At 45.5% G+C, this 14062-nt stretch overlaps 1 protein-coding gene across 2 annotated transcripts in view; it reads left to right on the top strand.

The window, feature by feature from the left end:
• Positions 1-14062, top strand: part of LAMA5 (laminin subunit alpha 5) — a 467726-nt gene that overhangs the window by 107946 nt on the left and 345718 nt on the right. For both annotated transcript variants that reach the window (XM_069243153.1, XM_069243152.1), the window contains exons 4-6: positions 5201-5319; positions 5911-6081; positions 11001-11098. In XM_069243153.1, coding sequence (XP_069099254.1) covers positions 5201-5319; positions 5911-6081; positions 11001-11098 — 388 coding nt within the window. The remainder of the gene's footprint in view (positions 1-5200; positions 5320-5910; positions 6082-11000; positions 11099-14062) is intronic.

The raw sequence follows: 14062 nt of genomic DNA, 5'->3' as shown, positions 1-14062 counted from the left end.
ATGGATGAGCATATGGCCGTCAGGACCTCCGGGATGGCTTCCTAATGTGCTGGAGGAATTCATGAAAAGGCCTGTAGCTTGCTTTTGGAGTGTGGCGCCCATGTGTCAGCTGTTCCAACCAGCCCAGGCCGACAAGCCTGCTCGTAATGTTTAACATAACATGGCAAGGCACCCACGTCACAGGTGAGATGCAGCGGCCGAGGATGGGGATGCCGTTCCAACCCTTTCCTGCAACACACAAAGAGGCTGTTCTGGGAAGCTTGGTTAGAGGGCTAGACTTTCGTACTCACCACAGCTTCCTGGATGGGATGCAGACCTGTCGCTTATTATTGGGAAGGGCTTTGCATCGTGAATCTGAGGTATTCTCTGCATGCACCTCTTGGTTCGCTGGACCATCCCCTGTCTCACCACACCTTCTTCTCACAACCGAGGGCGGGTATGGTTCTCCCCAGCTCCACCACCTCTCCAAATTGTCATATTTGGGCCTTTTACTGATTACAGGCCTGGAAAAGGCCCCTGTAATGTCCATTCCCCATCACAAGCTGTCTCTGCCCAGAGCACAGTCCCATCATGAAAGAATAAACCCTATTGCTCAGTTGTGTGATGGCAAGTATGAGATATTACAGCGCTTTATAGAGGGGCAACAGCCCTACCAATGAATCTGAGTCCACGCCATAAATTCCTTAAAGCCTCTGGCATGACAACATTACTAGGACCGTGAGCAACAGAAACACCACCTAGCTACCATGGAAATAAAAAGCTAAACAGAACTAGAGTCTACTCCGCTGCCACGGATTCAGTGTTACAACTTCCAGCAGTCCCCAAGCCCAGCTACTCACAAGGCCCCTTCAAGTCTTAAACTAGTCATATCAAACCTATAGCGCTACACACCCTGTGCGAAGCACTATTTTTTCTTTTTTTTTGTTGGGTGACCTAGCCAGTATGCGCACTACCACCAGCCCTCGTAAAAACCAGTACCAGGAAAGTCAGAACTCCTCTTGTTGGTCTGGAATGGGCCTGCTGACGCTGGCATGACCAGGTCCATATTCGTGGTTTCAGAGTGTTCGATCCACCTAAGTGTCTAGAAGCCTTTCATCCTTGCTGCCTTTCCGTCCTTTTCTTTCCTCTACGGCCTTCGGTATCTGTAACTCAGCCGTGACCACTTCATTTGCGCCTCCCTTTTGGGCATTGTCAAATCTGTCCAGTGGACCACCAGTGGACCCGATGCCAGCTTTCAATATCCTAACCAGTTTGCACCTATGTGGAACCTGAGGTGTCCATAACTGCAGCCTATAGCTCCTCGCAGTCCGTCCTCTAGTATTTCATACTTTATTTTAATAGTGCTGCCATGTGTTTCTTACAAAGCACCAGAATAAAAGTGGACACTAAATTGTGGTAGATGGCAGTTGGGAAAACAGGTTAGAAATGCTTGTGATAAAGCCAATAGGTTGTGTTGATGAAGAAGCCGGAGTGGGTGGCTTTAACAGAGCTTTAGGGGTGGTCTATGCTAATGAGTGACCGCACTAGGATAGCTAACTTATAATGCTGCATAGAACCTAGTTTTTTGTTGATGTTGAGTCAGAAGCACACAATTACAGGCACACGTTGCTGAAGAGGAACTTGTGTACAATGTTCAGAGCTTTAAACTGGGTTTTTGCAGCAATCAGGGACAGGGTTGGACAGCATGGATGTTATATGCATGTTTTAGAACGCCGGTCACAATGTGTAGGAGGTTGGCTCTTTATGCACTATTTCAAAGTAAGGAATAGTATGCACAGAGTCCAAGGGTTCCCCTTAGAGGTAAGATAGTGGCAAAAAGAGATAATACTAATGCTCTATTTTGTGGTAGTGTGGTCGAGCAGTAGGCTTATCAAAGGAGTAGTGTTAAGCATTTGTTGTACACCCACAGGCAATAAATGAGAAACACACACTCAGAGACAATTCCAGGCCAATAGGTTTTTGTATAGAAAAATATATTTTCTTAGTCTATTTTAGGAACCACAGGTTCAAAGTTTACATGTAATATCTCAAATGAAAGGTATTGCAGGTAAGTACTTTAGGAACTTTGAATAATCACAATAGCGTATATACTTTTCAAATAAATCACATATAGCTATTTTAAAACTAGTCACAGTTCCTAGGGGAGGTAAGTATTTGTTAGTTCTTGTAGGTAAGTAAACCACCTACGGGGTTCAAGTTTGGGTCCAAGGTAGCCCACCATTGGGGGTTCAGAGCAACCCCAAAGTTACCACACCAGCACCTCAGGGCCGGTCAGGTGCAGAGTTCAAAGTGGTGCCCAAAACACATAGGCTTCAATGGAGAAGGGGGTGCCCCGGTTCCAGTCTGCCAGCAGGTAAGTACCCGCGTCTTCGGAGGGCAGACCAGGGGGGTTTTGTAGGGCACTGGGGGGGACACAAGTTAGCACAGGAAGTACACCCTCAGCAGCGCGGGGGCGGCCGGGTGCAGTGTGCAAACACACGTCGGGTTTTCAATTGGAATCAATGGGAGACCAAGGGGTCTCTTCAGCGATGCAGGCAGGCAAGGGGGGGGCTCCTCGGGGTAGCCACCACCTGGGCAAGGGAGAGGGCCTCCTGGGGGTCACTCCTGCGCTGGAGTTCGGATCCTTCAGGTCCTGGGGGCTGCGGGTGCAGAGTCTTTACCAGGCGTCGGGATCTAGGAGTCAGGCAGTCACGGTCAGGGGGAGCCTCGGGATTCCCTCTGCAGACATCGCTGTGGGGGCTCAGGGGGGACAACTCTGGCTACTCACGGTCTCGCAGTCGCCGGGGTGTCCTCCCTGAGGTGTTGTTTCTCCACAAGTCGAGCCGGGGGCGTTGGGTGCAGAGTAGCATGTCTCACGCTTCCGGCGGGAAACGCAGTTGTCTTGAAGTTGCTTCTTTGGAAACAAAGTTGCAGTCTTGGGTGAACAGGGCCGCTGTTCTCAGGAGTTCTTGGTCCTTCTAGAGCAGGGCAGTCCTCTGAGGATTCAGAGGTCGCTGGTCCCTGGGGAAAGCGTCGCTGGAGCAGTGTCTTTAGAAGGGAGGAAGACAGGCCGGTAGAGCTGGGGCCAAAGCAGTTGGTGTCTCTGTCTTCTCTGCAGGGTTTTTCAGCTCAGCAGTCCTCTTCTTCTTAGGTTGCAGGAATCTGAGTTCCTAGGTTCAGGGGAGCCCCTAAATACAGAATTTAGGGGTGTTAGGTCAGGGAGGGCAGTAGCCAATGGCTACTAGCCCTGAGGGTGGCTACACCCTCTTTGTGCCTCCTCCCCAGGGGAGGAGGTCACATTCCTATCCCTACTGGGGGGATCCTCCATCTGCAAGATAGAGGATTCCTAAAAGTCAGAGTCACTTCAGCTCAGGTTGCCTTAGGGGCTGTCCTGACTGGTCAGTGACTCCTCCTTGTTTTTCTCATTATCTCCTCCGGCCTTGCTGCCAAAAGTGGGGCCGTGGCCGGGGGGGGGCGGGCAACTCCACTAGCTGGAATGCCCTGTGGTGCTGTAACAAAGGGGGTGAGCCTTTGACGCTCACCGCCAGGTGTTACAGTTCCTGCAAGGGGGAGGTGATAAGCAAGGGGGAGGTGATAAGCAGGCTTTGTTACTAGCCACAGAGTGACAAAGGCACTCTCCCCATGTGGCCAGCAACATGTCTCGAGTGTGGCAGGCTGCTAAAACCAGTCAGCCTACACGGGTAGTTGGTTAAGGTTTCAGGGGGCACCTCTAAGGTGCCCTCTGGGGTGTATGTTACAATAAAATGTACACTGGCATCAGTGTGCATTTATTGTGCTGAGAAGTTTGATACCAAACTTCCCAGTTTTCAGTGTAGCCATTATGGTGCTGTGGAGTTTGTGTATGACAGACTCCCCGACCATATACTCTTATGGCTACCCTGCACTTACAATGTCTAAGGTTTTGCTTAGACACTGTAGGGGCACAGTGCTCATGCACTGGTGCCCTCACCTATGGTATAGTGCACCCTGCCTTAGGGCTGTAAGGCCTGCTAGAGGGGTGACTTATCTATACTGCATAGGCAGTGTGAGGTTGGCATGGTACCCTGAGGGGAGTGCCATGTCGACTTACTCGTTTTGTCCTCACCAGCACACACAAGCTGGCAAGCAGTGTGTCTGTGCTGAGTGAGGGGTCCCCAGGGTGGCATAAGATATGCTGCAGCCCTTAGAGACCTTCTCTGGCATTAGGGCCCTTGGTACCAGGGGGGCCAGTTACAAGGGACTTACCTGGATGCCAGGGTGTGCCAATTGTGTAAACAAAAGTACAGGTTAGGGAAAGAACACTGGTGCTGGGGCCTGGTTAGCAGGCCTCAGCACACTTTCAAATCAAAACATAGCATCAGCAAAGGCAAAAAGACAGGGGGTAACCATGCCAAGGAGGCATTTCCTTACACAAGCAACCAGTGCAGCATGGACTTTCTGCATATGAGAGATTAGTTTCCCTTATGGGAACAAAAACAGGCATTTCAGTGATTGAGACAAGATGCCACTGATCTTGGGTTAAGGTTGGACTTACTTTTGAAGTTTGTAGTTGAACAAAGCAGTCTTGGACACCCATCTTACTGGCAACAGGAGGGTTGTGGTTGAGTGCCTTAAAACTAGGAGACATCTGGCAATAATCCATCGATGGTCAGCTGATGCTCAGCTGTGACAAAATTGAGTCTAAAATTCACGACACTTAGGCTAATCCTGTTAGCCAGCATCCAGGTAGGGATGAGAGTTTGATGCATACAAGGTGGATGCTGCCAGTAAACTGTGAATTCCCAACATTAAGCAATTGGCTGTGAACAAGGGCACACCGCTGCCAACAGAAGCAGACCTTCATGTAGCAGCTTGAAGCAGAGGCTGAAAGGTATATGCAGAAGCTGCGTTCCCTTGTACGCCGCATCATAATAGAGTATTTTTGGACATGATATTTTGTTACGAAAATTTGCATTGTTGCTTGCATCGACCACCAGGGCGCAGAAGCAAGTGCAACCATCTTTGTGTCTCAGGACAGAAAAGGCAAAGACAGGTTTAGCAATAGAGGAGAAGCAGAGTCCCACTATTTTTTTTTTATGCCTCACTCCAGCCTCCTCTGTATCCCACTTAGGTTAATAAATTTGTTCCACCTCAGTGCCTTCTTCTACTATAGAATCTATCGACACCCCATATGAATGTGCACATTAATGGTACCTTTCACTGCTGTTTCTTCTTTTGGCAGCGTCGAAGCGAGACTGCATCGAGAGGTTCGGGGTGCGCACCATTGAGCGCATCAGCAAGGATGACGACGCATTCTGCACCACCGAGTACTCCAGGATTGTACCTCTGGAGAATGGCGAGGTGAGAGCTTCAGCCCGTCTTGCATGCCTCTGTCGAGAAGGGAGGGTTCCCAGCAGGCACCGCTCCCTTTCAAGCCACCGTCTGACTGTAGGTGGGGTAGTGCAGGGGGCAATAACCTTGCCTATTTAAGGGAGGTACAGCAGTGACAAACCGTGCGCCTCATGTTGGGTGACTTTAAGAACTGACCCTCATAATCTTGGTGCTTGCTGGATAATAGGATGTTTGTGGGTTCTTCTGATGTCCCGTTATGCAGAAGAAAGCATCCTGATTCATAACCACGCCCCAGGGGTTCCACGTACCACATGGACCAGGAACGGTGGTAAATTTTTTAAGTACAGTTTATTTTGATATTTGGCATATAATGCATTCCACTTCTGCAAGCATACGCCTTACTATTTGCATGACACATGTTGCCCCTTATGTTTCCTAGCAGATGTATGCTCCTTTATCAGTTGTGCTTCAGTGACCCACATCAGGGGGAGGTCAGGCGGCTTCACACTCACCCCACCGAGAGCCCATCCACCCAGTGCCTCTGCACTGGTGCCTGTATTACTTGATTTGAGTCTCATCCCACCATGTTACTTTTGGCAGATCGTGGTGTCTCTGGTTAACGGGCGTCCCGGTGCCTCAAACTTCTCCTACTCCCCCCTCCTGCGAGACTTCACCAAAGCCACCAACATCCGGCTGCGCTTCATGCGGACCAACACCCTGCTGGGCCACCTGATGGGCAAGGCGCTGAGGGACCCCACTGTGACGCGACGGGTGAGTAACCTCTCCACAGTGATTCTGGGCTAAATATTGTAAACCCCTTGGTATTTTCACCTGCTTCACACTCCTAAGGTTTGAATGTAGGTGGGGTGTTTCCCATTCTCTGCCTTAAGTGTAAATAAATATGCTTTAAAAATGTTTGCAATTCTTTTTGATGTTAATATGCTGGGCTAGATGCCTGAAGCATTTTTTAGTTTGCAAACGACCCGCTTTATAGAATTAGGCCATGTGTGATAGCAACAATGCTTTTTGGTATGTACAAACACCAAACTGCGATTCTACAAAATCGTAATTTAGGCTTGCAATTCGGTATTTGGAAGGGGTAAGTTTAGAGTGCATCCCTTCCAAATACCAGTTCGCAGTAGTATGTGTTTATGTTTTGCGACTGAATTACTGGCACAAAACATTCATTTTTGACTGATTACTGAAAGGTAGTGGTAAGCATTTGCAAATGGGAAGCAGTCTCCCTGGGGTCCCTTCCCCTTTGGGAATGTTAGAACAAATATTTTTTTCAGAACAGCAATTTGTGCCATGGACCATTGACCTTTAAAAATGAATTTTAAACGTTTCCTTTTTTTCTTTTGAAACTTGCCCTGATTGATTTATTTAAAAGCAATCAGAGACATGGTGGTCTGCTGGCCCCAGTAAGCCACCATCCCTTTGATGGCTATCATTCCTAGTGGGTCGCAAATAGTGACCTACCTCATTATTATTCATGATCTATGTTGAATCTTGACCCAGTAGGAATCACTAATTTAAAATATAAAGTTTCATCCATTAAGAAAAGCGACGATTTGGTGAAAGTAACTATTTGGAAATTGCTATTCTGAATGTTTTTGCATCTGGCCCCAAATATTAAGGCCCCGGTGTTGTGCTCTGTAGAATTCTTCCACCCCTCTCTACTGAACATCACATGAGGTTGGTCCCTAGCTTCCCAGGGTTTTAGGCTGTGAAGTGAACTGCCTACCCACATCTGCTTTTTCCCTGATCTCCTGTCCTTCAGGAAAGCTGCAAGAAAATCTTGTATTCTCTTCTTTTTCCGGTTTCATCTCTTTTCTGCAGGTGCCATCCTTCAGGGCCGAGGGGCCAAGCCCCCCCCCCCACCTTTTGCCCCTCATGAAGAGTGTCTGTGAGGCTGAGCAAAGGTCAGCCTGACAGACACTCTCCATGTTCAGGTCAGGAGGCCAGGAGCAGACATGCACGATTTGCGCAGACTCCTGGCTGCCTGAGCTGAACTTTGCTGGGCTGAGGAGGTCACAGCTCCTATGGGTGTGACCTCCTCGGCTCAGCAAGGGTGCCTCGAAGCCCTCCCCCGGGTGACGAGGAAAGCGTCACCAATTGACTTCGAACTGGGCGCTTCAGGCTTAAGCCCTGAAGTGCCCAGGGCGAGTGTCAATCAGTGACACTTCGTCACATAGTGGGGTGGGGTCAGCAGTCTCACTGACCTCATCCCACTCTGTGAGGAGGCTGGGACTGCTGCCTTTCCTCGTTGGATGACCTGGAGGCCGAAGGGAAGTGTGTGTGTGATCTTTTGAAATGAATGTTTGGTACGTGTGTTCATGTTTGAATGTTGTGAGAGTTGTTAATGGATGTGCGTGCGTCTGTGTGTGTGTGCGTCTGTGCGTGTGTGTCTGCGCTTCCCGCCCGCCCCCCTCCCTCCTAAAACTGCCAGCCGCCACTGCTTTTCTGTTCTCTTGTTTGTGATTATTTTTTTAAACCCATGCTGTTTAATTTCCGCCTTCTGCTAGCATCCATATGACTCTTAGATTGAACAATGTACTTTAAAAATAATTCTACGTTTTTTTTGCTCAGGTTTAATCGGCATCTCCTTAGACTCTTCTTGTGCTGGTCTCGCTGCCAGTATTTATCTTATAACATTTGACAGTGCTGGCATAGAACTCAACCCATTTCAATTAAATGCACGTTTTTATTTTTTACTTTGTTCTGGTTTGTTTTTATTTTGCTTGTTTATCAGTTACCCCCTGACTATCCCTGCAGTGTAATGTAAATTAATACACATGACAAAGAAGCAAAAAATAAGTGATTCCTACACTGCTGTTTTTGCAGTGCCTACTGCAGCCAAATATTTGATGGACTGGGCCTGAGCAAGGAATCTGTCCACGGTATTCGTAGTGAGGCAATAAGAGTGAGGGTGGCTCTTCCTCTAGGGAGCCTTTATCTGTGGGTAGAAACCTGCATTTAGCTGAAAGAGATTTCCTGGTATTTCTTCTAAGAGAAAGACAGCTACTGATCTTTAAAAAGCTTGTATGTAGTTGTTTATCAGAAATCTTTGAACACAAGGGCATGTCTGATGAGGTTATGTCATGTAGGTTCCAGATTGCGTGGTCTTCCTAACTGCTTCTAAGTACCACGTTTCAAAATTTAAGCAATGTAAATATTGCTCATAACCCCCAGCCTTCTAGGGGACCCTTACTGTTACGACCGAATACTCATGCATCTGACCGGAAGACACCTATTGGAATGAAATGATGGCCGTCACCAGGGAGCCTCTGCAAGAAGCAGGTTGTAACACCAAGACTGAAACAAACCGAATATGAGTAGACAGTGCAGATCCACAGACCAGGAAAATGTCATAGCAACACGTCTTCTCTGTTGTACATTCTACTGCTACTAATGCCAGGTGTCAATAACAGGTATCAATATTAAAACCATGCAATGGTACACAATTTACTGATCTCAGGCGAAGACAAGGCTGGGTTGGCCTAGTCCGCATTCGAACGTGTGACCTGCAGATAACATCAGATATCAGTAGCAAAAAAAGTGCAACAAGATTGTGTACTGTGGACGTGACCACTGGAATTATGCTGCACGGAAGCAGGGCTCGAAAAATCATAAAAATGTTACTAGACCTGCGGGTAGAGTAACTTAAATAATCTACTCGACCTAACTGTAATGTACTTGACCCGTAAACAGGCCTCAAATTGTGTGATCCTAGGCAAATAGATTACAGAGTTGCCTTTTTCTTAATTCTCACATATGATTGCACCTTCAAATATGTGAGCTCAGTATTCCTGCAGTACAAAAAAACCTCTTTTGTTTGATTAAGTAGACTAAAGTTTTCTGCATGCATCACAAGAATCTAGCCCACATATCCATGAGGTCTAGCACACATAACCTAGGTCTTCTCTTAGTTTACTAACAACATTGCCATCAGGGCAGGAGTGTTTGTCAGTTTAAACACTCAATTTTAATAAATATATTACTAAACCATGACGTGGTAACATATTGTCGTCTACACACAAAATCTTTCCAAGAAATGTCCAAAACCTCTCCACTAACTTGCAGTTTACTGATACAACTATATAGTGTTTTAACAATCTGTGAAAATTGGGTTTCAGAAAACATATCCTTTGCACATCAAAATGTAAAGTATTCTGATTTGTTTTCATCCAATTCAAATATTTTTTCATCACACAGAAATATAAAAAAAGGGCTTTTGCAACTACTGAAATATGTTTTGAAATGTTTGCACATTTGACTTAGTCATTTAAATGTTGCCTGTTAGGAAAAACCTGACCCCCTATATCCTTTTATTTAACATTCTAAGCAGAGGGTCACACAGTTCACCTTACAAAGTCCTGGAACTCTGCAGTCAGAAGGAAAATGAATTGTATGAAAAACTGACTTTAGACCTCTTTCTATGAACACAGAGCAAATGTGACAATAGAACAAGATTTAAAGGCATTTTTTATTGTCCCTCCACTTTTCAACTGTACAGAACACCTGTTCCACGTCAACTTTAAATAAGACTTTTTGGGGCCCTGAGAAGCACCACATTATGGGGGCAAGGTCTGTTTGAGCCAGAAACATTTTGTTTGTTAAAATCTGTAGAGTATTCAGCAGAGGATGGATTATGCTGAGAAAAGACACATGCCACATAACTGCATAATTTAAATGGCCTTGACTATAGATTTAAAACAGCATTCCAAGAATGACAAGGCAGGCAGGTGTTTTGGTATGAGAAGTTGATGTCCAACTCAGCAACCAATATTCTCTACTGAAAAAAGAGACCTTGACCGGTGTGGGGAGGCTGTCTGCCAGATGTACCAAGCCAGTGTGATATGTCAAGATTTGGTGAGATGGAATAGGTAGAGAAGTGTGGCAACTTCAAACACAGTGAGAAATCCATTCTGAAATTGTAACACAATACAGTGAGCACTGGGCCGCAATAAGAGAGCTTATGTATGGTACTTGCCAACATAAGATGATTTATCATTAATGTTCACTTTTCCACCAATTAGAATCCACCTGCTTTGTGGCTTCCTTCATGTTACCCATCCCAGCTCACTGGTCCAGCGTCTAGCTCAGTGACAGTGACCGCCGGTGGAGAAGGGAGGGAGATTTTAAAATCCATGTAATCAGTCCGCAGGGGGCGTCAAACGGACAGATACACCCCAAATTGGCACCCCTTTTACCTATCATTTTCTGTTGATATCGGTGTGCGTGCACCACAAAGTTCCAGCTGAATGACCAGGCCACACCGGAGTGATGTCCTCTTTAGCTAGAGTGTCTGGGGCAAAATATGATGTCACTTGCACTTTAATCAGAACTATTTGAGGCTTCTCGGAGGATCTTCAGAGGGAAGGGATAGGAGCCAGGTGGTGCTTTCATATATTGAGACAAATATGATTTCAAATCCATATAGAGCTTGGTATGTCTCAAGAAAGAGCAATACACACAAAACTGAAAAGCTTCCACATTTATTTTGTAGGTACAACAGTGAATGTTTTGGTTGAGAATATTGATAGTCTGGGTACAATGTGACTTTTCCTCCAACCAAAATACACACTTGTGTTTGGAAGGCAGTTCTATGGAAACAATGGCATGTTTTATTGCTTAGGAGTTTCCTTTACAGATACCTCATAAAACCTGTGTTTTTTTTTTCATTCTAGTACTATTACAGCATCAAGGACATTAGCATTGGAGGGCGCTGTGTCTGTAATGGTCATGCAGAGGTTTGTGATGCGCGGGACCCCAACAATCCATACAGGTGAGATCAACCACTGGTGTGGGGTTTTTTGTACGTGCAGAGGGTTCTGTGTGTTGTCATCAAGTGACAGCCCTTGAGCTTATGGTGTCATTTTTATGGTCTGACTTGAAAGTGCTGCTGTCGCCAGCACTTAATGTGCGCATTACTGAAGAGGGGCTTTGGAAGAGGGGCTTTGGCTCCGCCCACATGTTGGGAGCCAGGAGTATATGTTTTGATGGGGCAGAAGTTGTGTGCTTTCAGAAAAAGTGCTTGCCTTTACACAGCTAAGATCAGTTTGTTTATTTATTCAGTTGCCCTAGATTAACCTTTCATGGGCACACACATTACATTGCACTACACCAATATTCTTTGCAGTCACACAAATACATATTCATTCACAATATTTACTTGTAATGCTTTACGTTGCCGTATAACATTCTTATAAAGCCAGACCTCTTGGCATTGCCATCTGTTGCCTGCTCATCAACATCAAGGGCCTAATTAGGAGTAGATTGATGTGTTCTGACCTTTGCGTAAACTTTTGTGTATGCAAGGGACAGACATGAGTTGGAAGATATTTAACGTATCTGATAATTCTTGAAAAGTTATCTCTGTTTTTTCAAGATATGGCCCAGGGTTTCTCTTACAGTAGAAAGAAACTCTGCACATTTTTGTACCAGATTACAGGGCAACAGAGGAAGCGAGAGTTAAGGTAGCAACCCCAGAACTCACACTGTAGCAGTTTTCTCACTTAAAAAAAATGAAGGTCGGGCATTTTAAAGTCCTAGTCAAACCCGAGCCATACTGTACAGAAACCCATTTCCTCTACTCTTTTTGATGTGAGAACAGTTAGGCATGTCTCTGCCTATCAAATCTGAGAGGTTCAAGCTTCTACATTCGTATTGACCCCTGATGTTGTTTCCTGCTTTTTATTTCTGACTAGCGTGAGAATGGCAGGAGCAGCTCGCGGCTCTTGGTGGGGGGGAGAAAAATGAACAATAAAAGAAAAAAAATAAAACTTCCCTGAAGCCGCTGCTGCCACCACCGCTCAGCTCCTCTTTGCTTTGCCACAGGCTCCCAGCCTGCCCTGCAGCCAGTATGAACGCTGCTGTCATGCAGCATGGCAGCAGCGTTCCCATTGGTCAGAGCGCCCAGCCCGGAGGCTCCCATTCAGACTGGGAGGGTCTGCCTGCTCTCTCCAAACCCAGCACTGTGGTGTCGGGTTGGACAGAGCTTAGTGCGCATGTATGTTTGGCCGGCCTGAGATATGCGCACTGAGGGGGGAGTGCTAAACGCTCCCCTCTGTGCTCGTCAGCCCGTGGGCCCGCCCCTTCTACAATACAATGATAATAAATGTAGTATTAGGCTGCAGCTGCCGGGGGGAGACGCTCCTCCCCCCTAGCGGAGGAGCCGCCCCTGAATGGCATACCTCTTCCGATGCTATATACAAATATTTATGTTCCAGGTCCATAGGCTGGTGAGACCACTTCAGTCATATCAGCAATTAAGCCATTTCCTCATTCTGGTTTGCAGAATCTCTCTCTCTTAACAGCTGCCATTATACCTGATTAACAAACTCATTTTTGTCAAGCCCTGGTTTATATTTTTCGTTATATGTAGGATTCTCTTTTCATAGATTGCGCCATGGCGTGTGATTCATTTTCTACGTCTTGTTCTTTGTGTTCGGATTTCCTTTTTTATAGACTGTTAATTTGGCACAGTTAAGCTTGTCTTGGATGTGGACTGCAAGCCTTTTAAAGCTTCTCTGGGTGGCTTCACTCACAAATGTTTTACTTGGGCCTACAGCACATCTGTCTTGTTAATAGAAGTCTAGTTAAATTGAAGTCATCAGTAAGCAATTTTCATGGCGCGTGTTTGCAGCCTCAGGGAATTTCTTTTAAATAGCACACTGGGGCTCTGACATTTCCGAGTAGCTCTGTCTAGTGTTAGCCACTTGTTCTTTATGTTAGCCCCCCCAAATATCCATTCCAAAATCTCCTTTTAACATAATATTATGGTCAGAATATTATGACTGCAAGAATATTCCGGACAAAAATACAGAAGGTAAGCATATTGTTTTCTTTACATTTTTAGAATAACATGAAAGTTTAAAATATACCTTAGTAAAATACAATGTTATTATATTTTACAGTATTGTGTTATGCTTTTATTTTAATTATGTTATTGGGACAATTATTTGTCAATATGTTTAAGTGATACAGTAATAAATGCTTTTTGGGAGGTTAAGCTTATTGGGCATTTGGTTATGTAGTTTTTTTATTGTATATTCATTTTAACTCATTAAATTGATATTTTTATGTATTTGTTAATATTTTTTATTTGTATTAAATAGCTCCCCTTCTTTCACACACCGCTATATTTTAGATCCATGACACCATTAGTGTATAAGCGGTCTATAATTACAATATTTTTTGCATTGTAGAATTTATTAAGAGCCGGATGGGTGATGTTTTAAATATTTAGTAATGATTGTTTTTTTTTTTGTTTATATGGTTACTTTTTTGACAAACTTTTTTTTTTTTTTTTTTTTACTGAGGTGGTTCGATAACACAAAATACAAGAATAGTATGCATCCTTAAGCATTATAACACTGCACAGTGGTATTGTGATCAATGTAGGTGGGACTGAAATACTTGTGAAATCCATGGCTGTAATATCCCTCCTCTTACTCCTTCCCCATCGACTTCCCAGACCTTTGGTGTCTTGGCAGGTTCCAGATGTATGCCTCTAGCCTCCGCCCATCCCTTCCAAATCTTATGCGTTTTTTGGGCAACCTCCTGCTTTGTATATATGGCGTTCCACGCCCATGCAGAAGTCCATACCTTTAGCCCAGTCCTCAACTGATGGGGCAGCCACCTCCTTCCAAACCCTTGCTAGATCTCTCTGGGCTACTATTAGGCCCAGCTGTAGACGTGCCCTCTGGAACTGTGGGCCCCCAGCTCCTCCGTCACATGAATTAGCACC

Source organism: Pleurodeles waltl, chromosome 7 (assembly GCF_031143425.1).
Source record: "Pleurodeles waltl isolate 20211129_DDA chromosome 7, aPleWal1.hap1.20221129, whole genome shotgun sequence".
Lineage (NCBI taxonomy): Eukaryota > Metazoa > Chordata > Amphibia > Caudata > Salamandridae > Pleurodeles > Pleurodeles waltl.
Note: the sequence above shows the minus strand (reverse complement) of the source record. Positions and strands in the feature narration are given on the sequence as shown.